Genomic DNA, 22,131 nt, shown 5'->3' on the forward strand with positions numbered 1-22,131 from the left:
TTCCTCTACTATGTCGTTTTTCAAGAAAAAAAGCCATGCTATACTATGTCGTTTTTTAGGGGGGGAAAGCCATACTATACTATGTCGTTTTTTAAGAAAAAAAGCCTTACTAAACTGTCGTTTTTTAAGAAAAAAAGCCATACTATACTATGTCGTTTTTTAAAGGAAAAAAGCCATACTATAATATGTCGTTTTTTAGGGGGAAAAGCCATACTATACTATGTCGTTTTTTAGGGAAAAAGCCTTCCTCTACTCTACTATGTCGTTTTTCAAGAAAAAAAGCCATGCTATACTATGTCGTTTTTTTAGGGGGAAAAGCCATACTATACTATGTCGTTTTTTAGGAAAAAAAGCCTTACTATACTATGTCGTTTTTTAAGAAAAAAAGCCTTACTATACATGGTCTTTTTTAAACAAAAAAGCCTTACTATACATGGTCATTTTTTAAGAAAAAAGCCTTACTATACATGGTATTTTTTTGTAAATAAAAAGCCTTACTATACTATGTCGTTTTTACAGACAAAAAAACCTTACTATACTGTGTCGTTTTTAAAGAAAATAAGCCTTACTATACTACGTCGTCTTTAAAGAAAAAAGCCTATACTATGTTGTTTTTTAAGAAAAATGCCTTACTATACTATGTCGTTTTTTACGAAAAAAAAAGCCTTACAATACTATGTCGTTTTTTTTAAGAAAAAAGCCTTACAATACTAGTCATTTTTTAAGAAAAAAAGCCTTACTATACTATGTCGTCTTTTAAGAAAAACGCTTTACTGTACATGGTCGTTTTTTTTAAATTAAAAAGCCTTACTATACATGGTCATTTTTTAATAAAAACCCTTAATATACATGGTCATTTTTAAAGAAAAAAGCCTGACTATATATACATAGTATTTATTTTTTAAACAAATAAAAGCTTTACTTTACATAGACCACTTTTTTTAAAAGAAAAAGCCTTACGATGTCCAGCCATTCAAGTCATTTTGCATGCCAGCTTTACGTTTGTACCAAATCTCGGGGTATTCTTTGCTCAGTTATGAAGCACGTCTAATAAGATGAATAAATATTTGACATTATCGTCGACAAGGAAAAAGAGTGTCGCCAAACTTTCGTCAAAACATATACAGACGCTCCCCTACTTACGAACGCAATTGGTTCCGAGCGATTTTTCATAAGTTGAATTTGTTTGTAAGTTGATTCAGTGCTATATTTTGTATTATAATTTATGTTTAAGGCCGATATAAGTATATTGAAGGTTTATATAAGTGCATTTGTATGTTTAAGGCTTGTATAAGTAACACGCATTGGTTTGTACTGAAAAAAAAACATTTAATAAAATGGAGAGAATATGTACAGTACTGTAGAGAGAGAGAGAGATTTATGTATTAGAAACTGGCCAAGAGAAGCGACCTAATGACGATTGCACAGTTTTCTTCTTTTTTTCATCATAAATGATGCGGTAGCACTGTATGGCATCATTCAATTGATTTGCAAACTTTGTGCAACGTTCAATATTTGGGTCCTGCTGCTCGATCTTTCTGTTTATAAATGGTACTGACGGTCGAACGATTCAATGCCCGTGAAACGCTTACCACTCTCACGCGCATCAAGCTTCGTTATTATTGCCACTCGTTTCAAATGAAATGGCTTGCCTCTTCCTTGCAACTCCCTCAATAGAAGCCTTTAGCTTTTTACCAACCATATTCAATATTGGATGCATGAGATATTTGATGATACAAATGAAAAAGGTTCTTTGCACACTGGAGTTACATTCACGCACTTTCGCATTGCAACGAAGAAGAAGGTAGATGCTGGGTGAGCTGAGCTCTCACAGCGCCAGGCGTCGGTATTAGCGGCGGAAAGAAGTACTACTCCGAAAAAGGCGCGAAATACAAAATTGGACTTGCGAACATTTTTGGACTTAAACGCAATTTGCAGACATGTTCGTATGTACCGTTGTTCGTAAGTTGAATGTTCGTAAGTAGGGGAGCGTCTGTATTTTGAGTGCAAATTATGTTGGCAATGATTCAGCTAAAATATTTTTTTACATCTACTGGTTCAATGCAAGTGTTAATTAACATCAATTATTCAATCAGGTTTGAATTTCTGTGTTTCAATCATTATGTAATTAAAACAAAATGTATGATGCACCAATATGGAGTTATTTGGTTCAGCAATATTTTATTGCCCTTAATGCCAATGCATGGAACAATAAGTTTAAATAAAGGAAAAATACAAACAAGTTTGCATCTATCTATAATGTAAAACACACATCGGAATTACATTCTATTAAGCGTCTACAGAGTGCTCAATAACAAATATACACATCTGCTTTGCAACAAAAATGAACCTGCACAATGACATTCATTTTTAGAAGATAAAAAAAGATTCAATGGCTTTTTGTGGCAATATCCTTTAGTTCCATATCCGGCATCAGTTGAGTAATTTAGTTGGCTACAAAGTTGGTACAATGAGTCTATGAGGGATGAAAATGTTACTTTTAATATCATTATTAATATAAATTTATTTGAAGTCGTTTAGTTTAGAGTTGGGGAAAATGATGAAATCTAATCTGCTGTTTTGTTGCGCATCGCTCTTTAGTTAATATTCATCGATTGATTGCTGTAATTATGAATACCTTCTTTTTTCATTGAACGGAGACTTCTTTCACGCTTATCATTCAAATTAAGACGCGTGCCTTGTTATACACTTATTGTGTTCTTTTACCATTTGTAATACAAAGCACTCATTTGCCAAATCATTTTTACCTATGTTGAAAGCCTGCCCTCTATTGGCTAACTCGAAGCTGCAATGAATGATACAGTAATCCCTCGATTATCGCGGTTAATGTAGACCAGACATGGCCATGATAAACGAAAAACCGCAAAGTAGGGTCACCCCTATTTAAAAATAAATAAATATATATATATATATATATATATTTTTTTTTTACTTCAGTGCTGAGTCCTAGTAGCAAGCGGAGGATGGGAGTGGCTTCCGCTTGCGAATTTCAGCGTGGATTTTCACATTTTTATGAACTTACAAAAAAATTGAATTAACAAAAAAAAAATCCCCCAGAAAAAAACAATGTAGTGAAGCCGCGCTAGTTGAAACCGTGATATTTGAGGGATTACTGTAACACTGCACTTAATTAAGCCAATTAATAAGCACTGAGATAAAATAATTAGGGATGTATACTCATTGACGGTCGATGCATATACATTCCTAGAATATACCAAACAAATTTCATTCTGATCTGTCCAGAAAAAGCAGGACTAGAATTTTAGTTAGTGTTCTCACCAAGTAGAGGAAGAAAGCAAGCGAGACTTTGAGCCCTCACTCACTCCAACAGTCTAAAAAGTCTACAGAAGTCTTTCAATGTATGTCAGTACAGATGCTGATTTATAATGAGCTTTACATATTGATCCTTAGGGGTATTTTTTTTACATTAAACCACATACAGTATATCTTTGGACCCACATACTAATTTGTATTAACGTAACATTCATTATTTGCACGTTGTCCATATCATTAAGATGCTAAATGGTCATGATTGTCACTGTCTTATGCAATGTTTCCAGCCACCGCTCCTTTTTCACCATTGCGTCACATGAGTTTTGCGATAGGCCAACTAAATGTAACAAAAGTACTGGGACACATGCGATAAGCCATGTCAAATGTTATTTTCTCCTTTGCAGTAACTAGTTGCATTGTGGTGCTTTTCGGCACAGGACTCATCCAAATGCATTTGGTAAAGAATCAGCCTTTCCGCAAACTATATTCCCACAAAGTTGAGATGATGACAATTCCATAAATTTCTTAAGAGCTGTATCGCAGTACTTTTATTCAGGTACTCAGCAATGCCGGTTTGTGCGTGAAAGGCTTTAAAGTGATCAGACAAACAAACATAAATGTATTATTTTAGAGGAAGTCCCACACTTAGCTGCACATAACAACCAATTTGACTGCATAAATACACACCGTACAGCTGCAGTAATTCAAGTAATTGCTTACAATTCATAAAGTGAACAATAGTGCAAATCAAAATGGAAAGAAAGTCATGTTTAGTCACTCTCCAAATTACATTTCAATAGGTCCGAGTCGGTTATGCTTTTTTTTCCAGAGATATTTAACATTTGGATAAAAGGTTTTCTTTTCCTTCTCTTTACATATTTAGATTGTCACAAAAAAAGAACATTCATATTAAGAAAACACCCACAACCTCCTAATTTTAGCTCCAGCGGACCCTCAGGATGCAAACAGTTTGGTGGTTAAACTATACTCTGAATTTGATATTCAAATGCAAACACAAATAGGATTGTACAACCTTTTTGTGTATGTCTTCATCCATTTGGATATCAGCAATGGTAAGCCAAAACGGTAAATGGAAATTATGACAGAGTGGATAAATGAACAGCTGTAAGATTAGCACATTTGAATGCAGTTTTTATTTAAAGTTTTATCTTTTTTTTTTACACTGACATTTTCAAATCTGAACAAAGACATTATGTGCCATCCCCAAGGGTCCACCACATTTAAGTATTTATGTTAGCTTTTATTCTACGGCTAGCAGGATGCATAGCATAAAGAGCATGTTCTCAAGTTGCCCTTTTCACCTCCCAAGTTACCGACTGGAGGGTATGCAATAAACTCCAGAGTGACAGTTGGACGAGACAACAGGAGTTTTAGAACTGTACAGCAGAGTATACCAGAGTAAAAGACAAACACATTTAACTATTTGTGGAGTGAAAGTGCAAGTTTAGCTCGGAATGAAAGCATTTGGGGATCATCACGGACTGGCAACCAGAGCAGGCTATTCCTCACCTTTTGCCTGCAGTCAATTTGGGTAGACCCCCAATTTTCCAGCCATGACTCTAATGAGCTTAAGTTCTATCGAAAAGCATTTGAATTGAAAGGCTTAACTAAGTGACATTGAAATTCCAAACATATTCCTTCAAGGCGTCCACCAGCAAAACAAAAACAACAATAACGAAAACAAACATTTTCACTCTTAACACATCTTGTGAGAAGCACAAGACCTCTCTGGATTCTTGATTTCCTAACTACCACTGAAAAAGGAAGTGGACTTAACTTGATTGCTTGGTGCAAATTTAGCTTCAATATCATTGGTAAAGCCTTCCAATGAATTGATGGTGTTTTGTTTTGTGACCTTTTTCACAGCGTCAGTTGCGTTGGACTTTAAAAGACCTGGATGACTTCTGAATATGGAATCCTTAAGGATGATATAGCCATGAGTTTTTAATTTGTTTACATAGACAATTTGGTACACAATCTTGAACATCTAGATAGGATTTTGTGTACGTTTCCAACAAAGTGCTAGTTCCTGTCATCAGTGAGTTGGTGATGTTGACCAGGCAACAAACCTTAACAGTATTCCCTGCATTTTAAAACCAAACATCCAGGATAGAATAAGCAAGTAATGATTATTCACAACACATTCATTCTTTCTCCTTGGACCTGTGGTTGGGACAACCCAATCACTTGACTTTCAAGTTCCCTTTAATGAAGGACACAGGGCAGGATGTTCATGAGTCTGTTACCAGACTTTGCAACAAACAAAAAAAGCCATGTAGCGATGGTCAAACGTCCCATTGGAGGCAATTGATGAGAACTTCTCTTTTCACATTTGGGCTCCACTAAGGTCCCCCCCGCCTGCAGGGTAATGCCGCAACCCCCCTCCTCGGCGCAGGGAGTGCAGGGCCACTGTGCAGCAACCTCTTAGCAGCGAGCCAAAGTGGTACATCGGCTGTCCGTCACGAACCGGACCTCGGCACAGCCACGCCACTGTCGGCACTACAGGGACAGCCACTGCCAGCAAGTCCACCAGAAAGTGACGACTCCAGTAGCTTTTCTGTACTGGCTCGGAACTAGAGGCGGAGTCCTCCTCCAATGCTACTGCTGCTTCTTCACCTTGCTCTTCGGCTTCTGACTCAACGTCAATCTCGCTGTTATGCTCCCCAACGATTATAACACCAGCTCCTAGTTCTTCATGGGAACTAGATCGTTTTGGCTGGGATGTCTGAGGGTGTTCTATGACTTGTGGGGATTCTGGGCTAAATGGGCACTGTCCTTGTGTTTCTATCTGAATCAAGCCGTCAGCTTGCTGGATGTTGTTACCTGTGTGTGTTTCAAATGGGTTCCCAACTCTTCTATCCCCTCCAGTCCATTGGGCCTCCATTCTCTCTGTGAAACTCCCAAGTGCGACCCCCTTTGGTTCTTCCTGATTTATCACCATTTTTGCCACCTCTGTGTCTTGCTGTACTCTTGTGGGCAGTACTACAGTTACGTCACAACGGTTATCCGTTACGGCTTCTTGCGTGTCTTCATTTGCACCCTCCTTGGCCTCACTCGACGGACTCTCCATGGAAAAGGCCACCGTGGCAGAGCGGGGTATGGAATCAACCCGTGACATTTTGGAAAATGGAATCGGCTCCGTAGCTGTGCTCATTACAGTTGACCTGGTGACAGAAGTTGTAGTGGCGATGGAGTCGTAATCTTCCTCGTCGGACACCCAGGTTGAAGTCGGACTGCAAGCTTGGGATCGGAAAGTACGTTGTTCAGCAATTGTATCCAAGTCTGACTGGCCACCGGATGTGGCCGGGATGGGACAACTCTCGGTTTGAATGCCTGTTTCGCGTAAAGGATGTAGGTAGAGGTGGTGGTGTGACAGGCAGGGGTGGCTCATACAGCCTCCGCCACCGCAACGAAATGTTGGCAGGCGTTCACCTGAGCACAGCTTCTCGTAAGTGGCGGAGTGTGGCAACGAGTGGGCCACTGAGTGTGACAGGTTGCGAGGGAAAGAGTGAGGTAAAGTTTGAGAGTAAGCGTGAGGTAAAGAGTTGGATGTTGAACGGGAAAAGGTTTGCGCATAGGAGTTGAGTAATGATGCGGTTTCTTCCGAAAGGAAGGCAGCTTCCAGGAGCAAGTCGGCCCGACTCGGGACACTGCCGCTTTCCCCGCAGCATACGATCCCACTGTCCTGAGTGCCATCAGCAGAAAGAGACGGGAAATCGGCACTAATGTTATTTCGGTTTTCAGCTTGGTCGCTCAGTTTGGTGTAGGTGGAACTACGAGTCATAGAACGAGCTGGCGAACAGTCACAAGAACAAGATGACCTTCCACCTATTGCTGGTTTTGGGATCCCCCCAGGACTTTCCCCAGAAACTGACGCTGGCGCCGAACCCCCGACACGGATCCGACGACCTGCTATGGCTTCCCCCTCCTTAGTTAATCCAACCTGAGCTAATTCCATGTTGAGCAGCAGGTTCTCAAGCTTGTGGTTTTGTGTGTTTATGTCCTGAAAGTACTTTTGGACCCCGGCGTCCCCGCTAATTCCTACGGCATTACTCAACCTGTCGCGGACTGTGTCGACGGCCTGCTTCAGTTGCTGAATCTCTAGTCGTGCTTCCTTCAGGGCCAGCTGAGCCTCCACGCGGTGACACTCCTCCTCAACCCAGTCCTCCTGCATTTTGTAAAGCTTTTCTCTCAACTCATCTATCTCTGTGTCCCTAAGAGGGTAAAATGGCAAAAGTGTACTACATAAATGAGTGTGTTTCGAGAGTAATGGTAGAATTAAAGAACCGGAGGTTCATTTGAAATGCTAACCTGTTTTGCAGTGTGTTAATGGTTTCTTTTAGCTTCGCCCGCAGGTGACGGATACACACCTCTTTCTGCTGGAGTGGTGTGAGGTACTGCTCTGGTGGTGGGGGCCGGATGCCATGGTTGTCTGTACATGATATGTACTTTTGGTGACGTCTGTTGGCAAAAGTGCATGAAAGCAAGTCTTATAAATTTGCAGGTTTGATTTATGGTTATGAGTTCAGTTGGTTTCTAAGTCTTACATTTTTGTCTCTAAGAAATAAAGTTCGTAGCCAAGTGAAAGTTTGTAAATGTAAACTGTAAATGTTAATAGGAAAATGATCTCATTTCATTTTCTGAACCGCTTTATCCTCACTAGGGTCGTGGGGGGTGCTGGAGCCTGCCTATCCCAGCTGACTGAGCCAGAGGCAGGGGACACCCTAAATTGGTGGCCAGCCAATCGCAGGGCACAAGGAGACAAACAACCATGCATGCTCACACTCATACCTATGGGCAATTTAGAGTGTTCAATCGGCCTACCATGCATGTTTTTGGGATGTGGGAGGAAACCGGAGTAGCCGGAGGAAACCCACGCAGGTCCCGTTTGCCCTGAGAAACAGTGCTCATTTCATTTTTGTTGTCGTTTGATTAGTTTGTACATTTGTACAATTTTGTAAAACAAACAAAAAACATGTTCTTACCCTTTTGTTGGACTGCAGTCGCTGCCTTTACAAGAGCCTGAGTTGCTGCTGCTACCAAGAGTTGCATTGCCATAAGGGTCTCTGTTACTGGGGCCTGCAGGTGACCTCCTGGTTTCGAAGAGAAAATATATTGTTCAAAAAATCCCTCCAGGTGACCACATAACAATCAACTCCATGATTTGTTGACCAAAAACAAACAAGTGACAGATACATGTGCGTGCCAAGGAATGCACAATTGCATGAAAAGCATTACGTATGCAGTATGCAGACTGCAGTGTTTAATAAGGACAAAATTGGGGGAAAAAAGCCAGTATGCATTGTTATGAGCTAAATAAAAATAAAAACAAAGGCAGGGCAAGATCCTTCTGAGGAATACATTGGACACTCAGTTGTCAAACATAGTATATTCCAAGAAGCAATTAGTTATTTGTGCAAATGTAAGCAAGTAAACAGAAGGTAAGTCATGACTCCCAAGGCTGACCTTTTATATTTTTGTTTGTCAAGGTTATTTTTGGACTTTTGAATAAATTTTTCCGCCTGAAACCTTTGAGGTACTTGGCCTCAGACACCTTCCGGTTTCCGAGGGTCCACTGTAGTTTAAAATAAGTATGTGGGGTTGCAAATGAAGGTGAAAAAACAGCTCAGACTGGATACTAGGTTGGAGTAACACCTTCCACTAATGAGAAACACACAATGAAACATTCAGGATGAAGTGAAACATTCCCATGCTCCAGATTGTGAATCACAGATGACTGTGTGCTGGACAGACCGAGTGTGAGGGATAGAGGGGGAGGTTGTGGGACGGCTATAGCGGTCCGGAGACTTTGTTGAAGAGTGTCCTTTTGTGATGGATGCATAGCCTTTGGTTGGGCGCATTGACACCATGTAACCTGTCTCCATGGGAACGTAGTCTAGCTCTATGAACCTGCAATAGTCAAACCTGACACACCAAGCAAAGATAACAAGGTGTTAGGTCACACAGGAGTGTTACTATTTACACCACAATTAATTTGGGCTGTCCATTTTTATTTTTGAGCAACAGTTCTAGGAGTTCCGTTGCAGTTCTCTAGACTAAAATCTATAGAAAAAGGAAACTTCAAAATAGAGGCATGCCAAATCTGTCCTGCAGGAGGCAGTCACTGATTCTAATCGCACTTCCTTATTGTACGTAAATGCAAGTTAATCTATGGTTTTATAGTCAAAATTAAGGTTTGACATTTGAACAAAATTCCACACCAACAATTTGTTCTGATGTCTACGCAGTGTAGAAATCTTTGGTGGGTTTACGTAATCTTAATAACAAGCGTAGGTGGGAGAAGTCTTTTTTTTTGCAAGTCACAAGTCTAATTGCCGTTAAGTCCTAAATCGCAAGTCAAGACTGACAAGTATCAAGTCAATTTGCATGTCCTAATTTGACTAGAAATATATTTAATTTACAGAGACCACGCATGCTTTTGAAAATGTTAAACGTATCAAGTTAATTGGTACAATTGCCATTGAACATTAGAGGAATACAATTGCACTTATACTTCACTTTTAACCAGCACCATTTAACAAATATTCTACAGGAACATTCTTCGATTGAACTATTTTGTCACATATTAAACAAATGATAATAAAAATATTTCAAAAGGACTGACATATTTCACAATAACTAGCACCATTGTTCCGTTCCTTTGCTAATTTATAATGCAAAATAAATCTAACAGCCACACACATGAACTGAAAGCAATGCGGCCAAAAGAAACGCTATGGAATGAAGAAAATGGACAGTTGAAAATAAGTTTAGAATACTTCACAGGACGGATATTTCAATTGAAGTTGTATACTCTGTTAAATAATGGAGCGCTTAGCTTTCTTTATACCATATTGACAAATCAAAAACAAGATGCGCCTTTTTGATGCCAGATAGCATTTGCATGTAAAATATACACTTTGAAAAAGATGAGTGTTTTTATGGACATGGCCTGAGGGTTAAATATCACGATCCACTCAAAGCTTGAGTGTACTTAATAGATGCAATATCTAAGAGCGTACTCTCAGTATAAAAGCCTGATCTAATTGTGGATAGTGAGAACACTGAGGTGAAGTCCCTTTTTTCACAAGTTGTGTTCAGCATGTTCGGAGAACAATATTGACAGAAGCAGCAAAACCTCCACTCATGTAGTACTCCATTAATGTATTTCTTTCTTGTTTTCCACAATGTAGTATTACTTTTTCAGATATATTTACGTCATTAATTTTTTATATGCAAGCAATTAGCTACTCATTTCCATTACCTTTGGCTTCACATGATTCAAAATATGTGGAAATTCCAAGACCTTCATATTTAATAACTTATTAACGCTTTCTGCAAACGTTAGTGACCGAGCACGCAGCTAGCTAGAAAGTACCTTGGCTTCAAATTCTTAGCATAAATAGCAATTTGATCATATATACAATTGACAAGAGCAAATATCCACTTGTGGGGAGTTTGTATGTTCTCCCCGGGCCTGCGTGGGTTTTCTCCGGGTACTCCGGTTTCATCCCACACTCCAAAGACATGCATGGTAGACTGATTGGACACTAAATTGCCCCTAGGTATGAATGTGAGAATGAATGGTTGTTTGTCTCCTTGTGCCCTGCGATTGGCTGGCCACCAATTCTGGCCCGAAGTCAGCTGGGATAGGCTCCAGCACCCCCCGCGACCCTATTGAGGATAAAGCGGTTCAGAAAATGAGATGAGATGAGAAATATACACTGTATATAGAATCGAATTTTTTTGTAAAGTATTTAAATTAATTCAGTGGAACATAAGAAGTACCGTCGTGTACTGGTCAGACATTGCCAAGCTCAGCTAAGATTGATCAACTTGTCATTTTGGGTCAAAGCAAAAGGGATAGTCAAGATGTTTTTTGTGTTTTTGAGGAGGTGGCCAGCTATTCATTGCTAAAATGCACACTTAGGTATTGAATTACAAACAAAGAACAAAGCAAATAGACTCAGGGGGGCTGTGAGGTGGGCTATATACCATGTACTGCTTGCTAGCCAATCGCAGGGAACATAACACCATTCAAGATGGCATTAATAATATGGATAGTTTAGTCCTATATGCATGTTTTTGGAATGTGAGAGGAAGTACCCAGGGAAAATATACACCAGCGAGACCAAGGACATGCACACTTTACCCTTAGCCTAAGATTTAAATGTTGAATCTCAAAACTTTGATTCAAGTCATCCAGCCTTGATTGTGCTGCAAGAAAGATTAAATGATCCAAGAAAACTAAATGGAAAAAAAACAATTAAAAGAATGCCTTTTAATAGCAATTGCAAAGCCAGCATGCAATTAGACACGTTTCATGTGATTCAGTGTCTCATTAGCTGTGAGCAGGGTTGACTGAGCAACTATTGTTAGCCAGTGATCACCAGTAGTGGCCTTTTTCAAATGAAAATTCCCAAGGCAGAAGTACAACAAAACTGCCCCACACACGAGAGAAAGGAATAGAATGGCAATACCCAGATTTTAACGCTCCACGAAAATGACCACAAAATAAGAGCAATGTAAGAATTATGGGACCTTATTTACCCTCATATGTAATGTCGTATTATGTTGCATTCAGTCTTAAAATCTAACAAAAATATTTCCGTCATCATCGAATAAAAAGCATGAGCGGTTGCATATTATTTTTGGGTCAATTTTCTGCAAAATCTGGTCAAACTTCATTGAATACTTGCTATCTCCTGGAATTATGGGAATTCAGGCAGGATTTTCAATTGAATACATGCAGAGCACTTGCATGAATAAACTAACTGTAAATTCCTTTCTTGTGATTTTTGAAATATGAATCTATGTTCACGCTGTCCTTTCTCTTCTGTGTATTGCGTATTTTGTATTGCCTTCAGAAATCTCCCCGGCAACAGACAAACTATGGAAAATCACCACTGTGCACCAGTGATCACAGTTTGTTCTCCGCGATACACTAAAGCCGTTTTCCGGGCTGTAAATGTAGTCGCTCAAAGAGTTGGCCACTGCCAACATATTAGGGCGCTTAAGTGCAGATCAACAGTGAGTGGCTCAAGGTTTCCCTCATTGCAGTTCTAGCGTCACCAGAAAGGATGATGCTTACAAAATGCGTTCCAATTGGTTGTCCTCTCAGATGTTGGATTTTAATCATTCTGATTTCACATCTAATCCGTACAGCCTGAGGGAGGAAACCCTGACCCCTGTGTTAGCATAGCCAGCATGCTAGCACGTGTTGTTTTGTTGTTGTTGTTGCATGCCAGAGCTGCAACAGCTATGGCGCATGCTCTCGAGGAGGGTAACGAGTGTTTCTCACGTAGGCGGGGCCGGCACCGGAATGGCTACCGGCGCCGTGGCAGCCGCTGAGGCCACGCCCGACCCGGACTCCGGCCCGGGGACCGGGACGGGCGAGGAGGCCAGTATTTGCTGCAAGCGACGTTTGGGTTGCAGTGCCTTCAGAGGGTTGATTCTGAGGAAGAAGAGATGGGGGAAAAAGGAGGACACCAAAGCCACGCGTTGAGGCAGCTGTTGATGCTTGTTGCCGTGAAAACATCACCGCAGATGGTTGTAACGGCTGCTCCGCACACACCACTTGGGCTTTTAGAGCCTCACGCTCGTAGAGAAATATGAAGCAACAAATACTATCGTAATATTCATTGTCATAGTAATCTATCAAATGCGTTAACCGCTAGCAGCTGCTGTTTCAATGATTAATCAGTCATAAATGAGGTTTAAAGCAAGTGTTAAAATGTAAATGCAATATATGTGAATGAGTTGCTTTTTTTGTTTTAAGTACCTCGGATAATTTTAGAAATTCATTTTCTAATCAAAGTGATAATATAATTACATTAAAAAGTCAATATTAACAGCTTGTGGAAACTGCCTTCTCGTTAGGCTGATTTCAAAGTGAGAACTTAGCTGACACGAGAGGATTGGACAGAAACAAATTAAGTTGGACAGACTGCTGACTCAAAAGAAGAAAATCTGATTGAGTGCTGAGTGTGTTTTGGCCCAGCCTCTGCGATCTAAAAAGTATATATATGTATTGATTACTTTTTTCTAAATGAATTTAATATTAATAAAATGTTAAACAATGCATAGAAATATAGCTGTGGTTTAGCATGCGTCTCTTGCCAAGCCGCATTTTGCATTTTCATTTAAACAACGCAATTGACTCATTCACTCCTGGATTTTTTTTCTTCACAAGAAATGAGCACCACAGAGTTTTTTCTATGTCCAAGATTTGAGTTTCTACACTTTTTCATTCTTTAGCTATTTTTTTTTATTTGGATCGCAGTCGTTAGCTCGCCTACCGTAGGTTAAAGTACGAAATACAAAAAAAACACGCTTCAAAAATTAAACTGCGACAACATTAAATGTATCTACAAAATGGCATAATGTCATCACAATGGCCTGAGTTTTGCAGATATGACATCTGGGCAGTGGACTGATGAGTAGGAATCCATAGTTTCCGTAGATATGTAGTAATTGAGGTGCGGCAATTTAATGGTAAAACTTCAATTCCTCGGTTTAAACCTTTGTAAGTGCGTTTTCAAAGCTCAATAAGAACTTCATTCATAACTTGTGGTCTTCTGATGACCTACCGGCGAGAGCCCGAAGCAGACCTCCGACTAGCTGGAGCAGGGGCAGACATGAGGATGGGCGATCTTCCCGTCAAACGTCTCCTCTTAATCACCTGGCCGATGAAAGCCTGTTCGAAAAAGAAAAGAAAATCAAACCAACGACCCGAGACTGAGCTTTTGTCATTTCTGCTGCGCCAATCAAATGTCTGAATTTTGGACCTATACTGGAAAAATACACACTCTAATTAGCACGGGAAGCCTTGGCATAATGAGTCAAGTCAACATTTTTTGCTTAGGTTTCTAAAAAAAATGGCAGTGTTGAACTTCCAATTCTAATCATTTAAACGACAACCATTACAATTTGAAGTTCTTTCAAAGTGGTGTCGCTGTCTTTCATTCACTTTCTGTATCATGCATATGATCAGATGCTAATTTGCCAGCGCATTATTGAAAAAGCTGTAGACAAACTGACAAATTAACATTTTACTGCAGTAATGTGTATATTTCGTAGGGCAGTGTTTCCCAACCAATGGTCAAGTCATACAATGTAATATTCAGAGACAAAATATAGATAGAACGAGATTAAAATTGAAATATTACAAGGTTAAAATCAAAATATGATGAACTTTAAATCATAGATTATACTATTGCAAGATTCAGATTGTGAAACAGTCATTTTGTTGCTTATTTTTCTCTAACATGAACCAGAAGTTGTTTGATTTCCAGGGCATCAACTTTTGGCGACATAATGTCTGTGTGAGCACTTTTTTTGTTGTTGCGTAATATTAGGGGATTTAAGTAATATTTGGAGAAAAGTCTTAAAATTATGCGATTAAAAACATTACATTACTTATTGTTGCATCACTTGAACCGGAAATTGTTGAGGGTCCGCGAGACATCAACTTTTGGTTACATTAGGTCAGGGTCAATTTGATTTTGGAATAATTTGAGGTTTATGTGATTCCTGCTGATAAAACTTTGATGACAATAACTATTATTTATATAGTCGACAGTTTTAAATTAAAAGATTTTCGGATGGTGGTGTCCCTTGAGATTTTTTCAATGCAAAAAGTGTGCCGCAGCTCCAAAAAGGTTGGGAAAGACTGCCATTGGGTTTTGTCAGATGTAAATACGTAGTATCAAATTGTTCTGAAATCTATAAAAAAAAATACTGATAATGGAATGAGGTAGAAGTCCAACAGAATGGCTATAGCACAGCTTCACAACACGTCTTGCCAAACTGAAACGCTGAGTCATTCTTTGCACGTACTGCAAAGTCAGCTTCGCTCTTCATTTCTCTGACGATGAAGGTTATCTCATTTACAATGTTTTTATGTGTCTAAAATGATGAGTGGCGGTTGTCTCGTAACACTGACAGCTATGTGGTGCATGCACAAATTCCAAGGTCCCCCATTAAACCCCATGGGGGACTAGTTTTTTTTCTTCCGACTGAGCTGATTGAAAACAGGTTATGTTAATGTAAGCACTTTTTATTAGCAATACATAGTGCAGCGTGAATTTTTGGTGAATCGACCCAACCAAAATATACCAAATCCAAATGTCTCACAGAATTTTTACTAATGTTTCACCCAGCAGAAGGATGATTGGACATCTATCTTCAACTTTTGAAGGGTGACGAACACTTTTTTTTGGTTAGGGGCAACCAGCATTTGGAAACTTGGTATTAAAAAGTACATATTACGCAGCGTCGGCACGTTACTTTTCAATATACACCAGTGATGTTGTCCAACAATGACTCACAAACATACAGGGTTTAAATAGACACACAAGGGCTGATTACTAAGTGCACACAGCTGGGAAGGGAAAGGGAAGCCCGGAGAGACACAAGAGGCGAAAAGCAAACAAACCAACCAAAACCCCAACTAACCCTAACAAGATGTCTTTCTAATGCGACAGTAATATTTATAAGTCGCTATCTTAATATTGTTTGATGTCAATAAGGACTTTTTAAATCTGTTTTGTATAGCGATGTCCCCATCCGATACTCATTATCGGTATCGGTGCCTGGTATGACTATTTTTGGAGTACCGGATTTGGTCACAAGATCATTTACTGGTTGTTTTATGTTGCTTTGTTTTTCCTGGGTTAAAAAATTGCGCCTTGGATCGCTATCAGCAAAACTTGAGAAAAATGGGATTAGATCGGAAGTCAGAAATCAGTAATATTGGGACATCCCTTGTTTTGAATTGTGAAATTGCTTGATATTTAATTTCCGGGCACCTGTTTTAAAATGTAAAAGTACACTCGGTGCTTCATGTGCAATCTGTATTACTATCAACTGTGATTTGACAGACATATTTCATGAACGACATCATTTAGACATACAGAAAGTGAATAATGGTAATCTGGTGAAGCCCACATGATCACACGATAAGGATGTGTATGCTCAGAAGGGAACAAACAGGAAATCAATATTCTCAATCCCGTAAATAGTCTGTGGGTGGAGGTTACAAGTCCACTGTTTTTCTTTTTCATCTGTCTTCATTTTGTCTGATATTCCATTCATCTTTCCAAGATAAATCGTAGCGTGATAACAGAGATGGGAGTCCTCTTTTAAGCAGAAACAATAACAGCTTCACTACCATGGAGGACACTTTGAAATGCTATCAATTTATATTAAATTGTATTTTTCATCATCTTTGTCTTTTTCTTTTGAGTGAATATTGATAGTCCCTTAATGAGGTCACAGTTTTGTGGCGGTTTTAGGGGATTTTATGTTACCAAAGCTATTTTTGTAACCTGCGTAGCTTCATGTGAACTATAAAATGGAGGGAAAAGTGCATTTTGTGAACATTATCTCACCATTGCTTGTTTGCATCTGTTGTTTGTTTTGAATGATTTTATTGTCATTACACAATTAAAATGATGGTGACGTGTTGATGATGTATGGGTCGAATTCATGAGGATAAGTGTTCATATTGCAAATGTGTCAGACTGAAATCCAAATCTTATGATAAACAAATGAGCTTAGGTCGCACTTGAATGAATCAGAGCTGGATGGTTCACACTCTTTAATACTGCTGGCTGGCCTGGTAACACAACAAGCTGGACAAAGTGGCTCGGGAGGGAATTCTGGGTTCATCTCCTCAAGTATTGCCCTTCTAAACCAAGCCAGGATGAGTCTAGAAAAATGAATAAATGTCCTTTAACTGCATCATCACCATCGTTATCCTAAGACATGTCTTTTCTACACGTTTGTATCGCTTTTACGTGTTAACCAGTGATTGTTTTTGGGTTGCGGACTATTCAATGCATCCAAATCCCAATGTCCACTGACTTCATAATGTGCTAAGAGCAGGTCACGTTTGCTCTGTCCCCAGCGGCAGAGATGCTGCAAGGTCAAACTGCTGCAGCAGGAAATCCGTCACGACTTGATGGCCTGCTAACATGGACGCCGCTCCGTGTGCTGCTACTGTTGTTGCACAGTACTACAGTCTCCATGCCTCATCTCAAGAAACCGCATATTTACGCAATGCCATCGCACGGCAGGAGGTTTGGCTTCTAGATGCATGGCGTGATGCGCCTTTCAAAACAAACACGCAGAGTGCATCCAAAAGAAAACATGCAGCACTGATATGGAAGTCACGTTCTTCACACACATGCACGCACAGTGAATGCATCTACACTGCAATACTTGCGATGCCCAAAAACTATGCAGCGGGCTTCTTACCGGCAGACTCTCCCCCCTTCTGGGTATGTCGCCTCAGTCCTCCCTTGTCTGCAGGGGCTCCATTTTTTTAGGGAATGTTTTCCCGTTGCCGAGAGCTCTGCGGGATGCGGAGGGGATGTTGCACAGGAGGAGGAGAGGAGTGGTCCAATGAGGAGGGATTGGGGAGGGAGGACTGGAGGGATTGATGTACACAGCTAAAGGGGATTGTGGATGGAGACATCTGTGTCACTCTACGTCACGCTATTTAAAGGGGAAATGACGTTCAAATGGTGCAGAGTCAGTTGAGCTTTTTTTTTTTTTTAAATTCCTGATTGTTACCATTTTTGAGTTTGTTGTATTTATCTTGGCATTACTGCAGCTTTAAATTTCATTGTAGTTAATGCTGTCATTACATACTACATATTGTCATTTTTTTGGAATAAATAAAAGCTTTACTATACATGGTCATTTGTTCAACTTTACTATATACAACATGGTCTAGCTTTTTGAAAGTAGTCTTACCATATAGGTTATATTTTTGTTTTAATAAAAAAGGCTTACTATACGTGGCTTATTTTTTTTTTAAGGCAAAAGTCCTTACTATAAAAATGGTAATAGTTTTGGAACAAATACAGCCTTAATATACATTGTCTTTTTATATATTTTTTCAAAATATATCCTTCCTATACATCGTCATATTTTAACAAATAAAAGCCTTACTATACATGGTCTTTTCAGATTTTTTTTTTTTTTTTACATAACATACTCTTCCTTATACATCATCATATTTTAACAAATAAAAGCCTTACTATACATGGTCTTTGTAGATTTTTTTGAATTTTGTTTTCTTTTTACAAAATATACCCTTTCTATACATCGTCATATTTTAACAAATAAAAGCCTTACTATACATGGTCTTTTCTTTTTTTTTCTTCTTTACAAAATATTGCTTTCTATACATCGTCATATTTTAACAAATAAAAGCCTTACTATACATGGTCTTTTTTTTTTTTTTTTTTTTTTAATACAAAATATCCTTTTCTATACATCGTCATATTTTAACCAATAAAAGCCTTACTATACATGGTCTTTTTTGAATTTTTTTGAATTTCTTATTTTTTAATTACAAAATATCCTCTTTCTATACATCGTCATATTTTAACAAATAAAAGCCTTTCTATACATGGTCATTTTTGAATTTTTTTGAATATACATATATTTGTTTCAAAATATACCCTTCCTTTACATCGTCCTATTTTAACAAATAAAAGCCTTACTATACATGGTCTTTTTAGATTTTTTTTTTTTTTACATAACATACTCTTCCTTATACATCATCATATTTTAACAAATAAAAGCCTTACTATACATGGTCTTTTTAGATTTTTTGAATTTTGTTTTCTTTTTACAAAATATACTCTTTCTATACATCGTCATATTTTAACAAATAAAAGCCTTACTATACATGGTCTTTTTTTATTTTTTTAAAATTATTATTATTATTTTTTTTTACAAAATATACCCTTCCTATACATCGTCCTATTTTAACAAATAAAAGCCTTACTATATATGGTCTTTTTAAGATTTTTTTAATTAATATTATTATTTTTGCATAACACTCTTCCTTATACATCATCATATTTTAACAAATAAAAGCCTTACTATACGTCAGGGGTCGGGAACCTTTTTGAAAGAGAGAGCCATAAACAGTTCCCATTTTGAAATGTTATTCCTTGAGAGCCATACTCACAATTTAAAAGTCAAAATACATGAAATGTATTTTCTAGAATATGCACAAATGTGACTTAAGTTTTACCTTGCTTTTCACATCTGTCCTTCCCACTTCTCATTCTCGTTCAAATGTCAATGATAAAAGTTTGGCAGCAGCTCCACCGAATCATTAACTACCTGCAAATCAGAAACACCTGCGCCTAACGCGTAACACCAGCGCAGCCAATCAATGTCGTTAACGTTTACTCAAGCCGCGGAAGTAAACACACGTGACGTGAACCGCATCATATCATTGGCTGGACACAGTGTTTATAAAACATAGTTTATTCATAATTATCGTTTCTTGTTGTTTGTCAGTGACAGGCTGCTACGCTCACAGAAAAAAAATGTAATGTGTTCATTTTTTTTTTAAAATTCAGATTGGATTTTATTTTGTGCGTTGCATTTGTTTGCCGTGGACGGAGAACACGAGAGTAGTGCGCAATTGCGCACGCGCGCAATTTAGACGGAACGTTCGTGGGGGTGTAAACAATATTTTAGGGAGGCTGAAGACCCCCTAAATCTAAAAAAAGGCATTGCAACGTCACTAACTATCAGTTATAGGACACTGGTTGGCAAAAAAATGGATATGCAGAATTCACTTACTTAATCTCAATACAAAAAAAACACCCTAAAAAGACAAGAAGTTGATGATCTGAAGCAAACCAGACAAGAGAGGGGAAGAAGAAAGAAGAAAAAGTGTTTTGTGTTTAGCACTCGGAAATAATCTGTTAGGCCATTACAGTTACATAACTGACTGGAAAGACCATTCACAATATAAACAAGCACCATTTGGGAAATCTCTTTTTTTATACATCCAAAGTATGCAATGCTTAACTTTGACCAACAGAGGTCACTCGTGGGCGGTATTGATCAAGCGTCTGACTGCGCTTAAACTGTCTTTTCGCCCCACAGCTGCCATAAGAAGTTCTAATGTGCTACCAAAAACATTAATACATGTTACTTTCATCATAGACTAAATTTATTATGAATGTTTCTTCTTCCAATCAGATTTAATCACTGGACGTCATCAACTTTTACCAAGTCAAGTTCATTTATTTTGCTCCAAATTCCCAAAGAATCCATAAAGGGCTTCACTATAGCTCTTTTAGTGGGAGTAAAAATAGACCTGACTTCCAATTAAAGTCAAATATTGCTTCTTTTTCGAATATCATGTTTTATCTATTTATTTAAAAATGTGTGGTTATAATTCAGACACACAAGTATGAATGAAGGTGAGATTATTGAATTTCCACACAGCTTTCTTGGTGGAAAAAACGTGTTCTTTGGTGCAAATCATGTCTTACATTCAAGCTATTTTCTATCTAAAAGGATGAGAAAGCTACCGTATTTTCTCACGTATAAGCTGCACCCATAAAATTGCCTTAAAACCATTGAATTTTACAATTTCTCACAAATAAGCCACCCCCTGATTCACAATTTTCGCCTTGATATTCATGGTTTTAATAGGGAGTACAAATGTGTTACTTTGAATTGAAAATCTTGAGAAAAATCATTGCATGTGGTATTTCTGAAATACTGTATGAATCAAAAGCACATTATAAGGGTCAATATTTACATAAATAAAAAATGCAAACAATGATAAACCAAAGCCCCTAGCTCGACTCCTTTTGTTTTGGAGTGTCATTTGTTTTTGTCTTTTTCTTAAACCATCTCATGAAAAAGAAAAAAAAAGTACAAAAAGAGGAGAAAAACACAAGGGTAAATAAATATGGTTAGAAAAATAGGGGTGGGTGTATTTTTTGTCCCTTTTGTGACCCACCAAGTTCGTCAAAATAATCCGAAACTTGCTAGCATGCGATGGTAAACACATTCGTAAAGCCTGTGATGCTACTTCCAGCCAATGGAAATGCGTTCGATTGCATTGCAAAGTGTTTACACATTACAAATGTTGAATGTTTGCAATGACTGATGCGTACCAACAGTAGTAATAATCGAGCTTAAATGGACCAGAAGACGCACTAAACAACTTCATGATGTTTGTACCTTTGTATTGAACCACTGTATACATTATGTATGCAAGATGGTGCTTGTGTGTACTGAGAGTCCAGCTATATAGTAGCCAAGTCATTTGTTTTACTTGCTTGTGAAGGTGCATTTTCTTTCCGTTTGGAAGTTAATCCGAAGTTAATAAAGAAGTCAATCATTCATCCAGTTGTTTTCTTACTGCAAAACAGAAAATACCCACAGATAGTAAATGTTAATTTGCCGACATCTAACGGTGAAAAAGAGTATAGATATGCTGTAAATCTGGTGCGCATATAAACCGTACCCTTGATTCAGCCATCATTTATTTTAGTTACAAAGGCAGTTTATATGCTAGAAAATATGCTAGTTGAAACTATTGACGCACAGGAAGCCAGTTGGTTGTGTTGTGACACTGCTGTTATTCCCATCATATATTGGACAACCAGAAAAGCCATTAAAAGTTCACAATAGTTACATTGAGTAGTATTATAGTAGTTTTTGGACAACATGTTTTCATCATCCAAAGTCAAAGTGTTAAATATTTGAATTGTGAAGTGGACAGCAAAAAATATGGATGCCATGGATGCTAGATGGTGTGCCAAATGATGAACCCCGCCTCACCCATTAAAAAATGTGTTCACACCCAAGTGTGGATTGCGCACGCAACGTGTCCTTTTCATTCAATGTTTGCAGATGGATGCTGGCTCCGTATTGTCACCATGTGTTGGATTTCCACTGTATGAAGTGTTGTATCACATTTGTTTAACAGTGCATATCACTTTTGATGCAGGGGAACCAAAACAAACACATATCGCAATT

General features: G+C 38.4%; 1 protein-coding gene across 3 annotated transcripts; it reads right to left on the reverse strand.

Moving 5' to 3' along the window:
- Nucleotides 1–878: 878 nt before the first annotated feature.
- Nucleotides 879–19,479, reverse strand: snphb (syntaphilin b). Of its 3 annotated transcripts, XM_077610467.1 has the most exons (8): nucleotides 19,370–19,475; nucleotides 17,575–17,814; nucleotides 13,905–14,011; nucleotides 12,617–12,769; nucleotides 9,070–9,240; nucleotides 8,301–8,408; nucleotides 7,627–7,776; nucleotides 879–7,529 (listed from the first exon to the last, which is right to left on the reverse strand). In XM_077610467.1, exons 3-8 carry the CDS (start codon nucleotides 13,952–13,954, stop codon nucleotides 5,642–5,644), a joined length of 2,520 nt encoding a protein of 839 aa, XP_077466593.1. In that variant the 5' UTR covers nucleotides 13,955–14,011; nucleotides 17,575–17,814; nucleotides 19,370–19,475; the 3' UTR covers nucleotides 879–5,641. The 3 variants fall into 3 exon arrangements, with proteins under 3 accessions (XP_077466593.1, XP_077466601.1, XP_077466609.1); XM_077610475.1 differs by lacking the exons at nucleotides 9,070–9,240; nucleotides 12,617–12,769 and having other exon boundaries at nucleotides 17,575–17,768; nucleotides 19,370–19,479; XM_077610483.1 differs by lacking the exons at nucleotides 9,070–9,240; nucleotides 12,617–12,769; nucleotides 17,575–17,814 and having other exon boundaries at nucleotides 19,370–19,421.
- Nucleotides 19,480–22,131: the final 2,652 nt, after the last annotated feature.

Source organism: Stigmatopora argus, chromosome 1, assembly GCF_051989625.1.
Source record: "Stigmatopora argus isolate UIUO_Sarg chromosome 1, RoL_Sarg_1.0, whole genome shotgun sequence".
NCBI classification, from domain to species: Eukaryota; Metazoa; Chordata; class Actinopteri; order Syngnathiformes; family Syngnathidae; genus Stigmatopora; species Stigmatopora argus.

Coding starts and splice junctions, on each gene's coding strand:
- snphb (XM_077610467.1), bottom strand. CDS start 13,954: ATGTCTGCCCCTGCTCCAGCTAGTCGGAGGTCTGCTTCGGGCTCTCGC. Junction 12,770..13,904: donor TCTGCTTCGGGCTCTCGCCG/GTAGGTCATCAG, acceptor CTTCTTCCTCAG/AATCAACCCTCTGAAGGCAC. Junction 8,409..9,069: donor CCCTCTATCCCTCACACTCG/GTCTGTCCAGCA, acceptor CTTCGAAACCAG/GAGGTCACCTGCAGGCCCCA.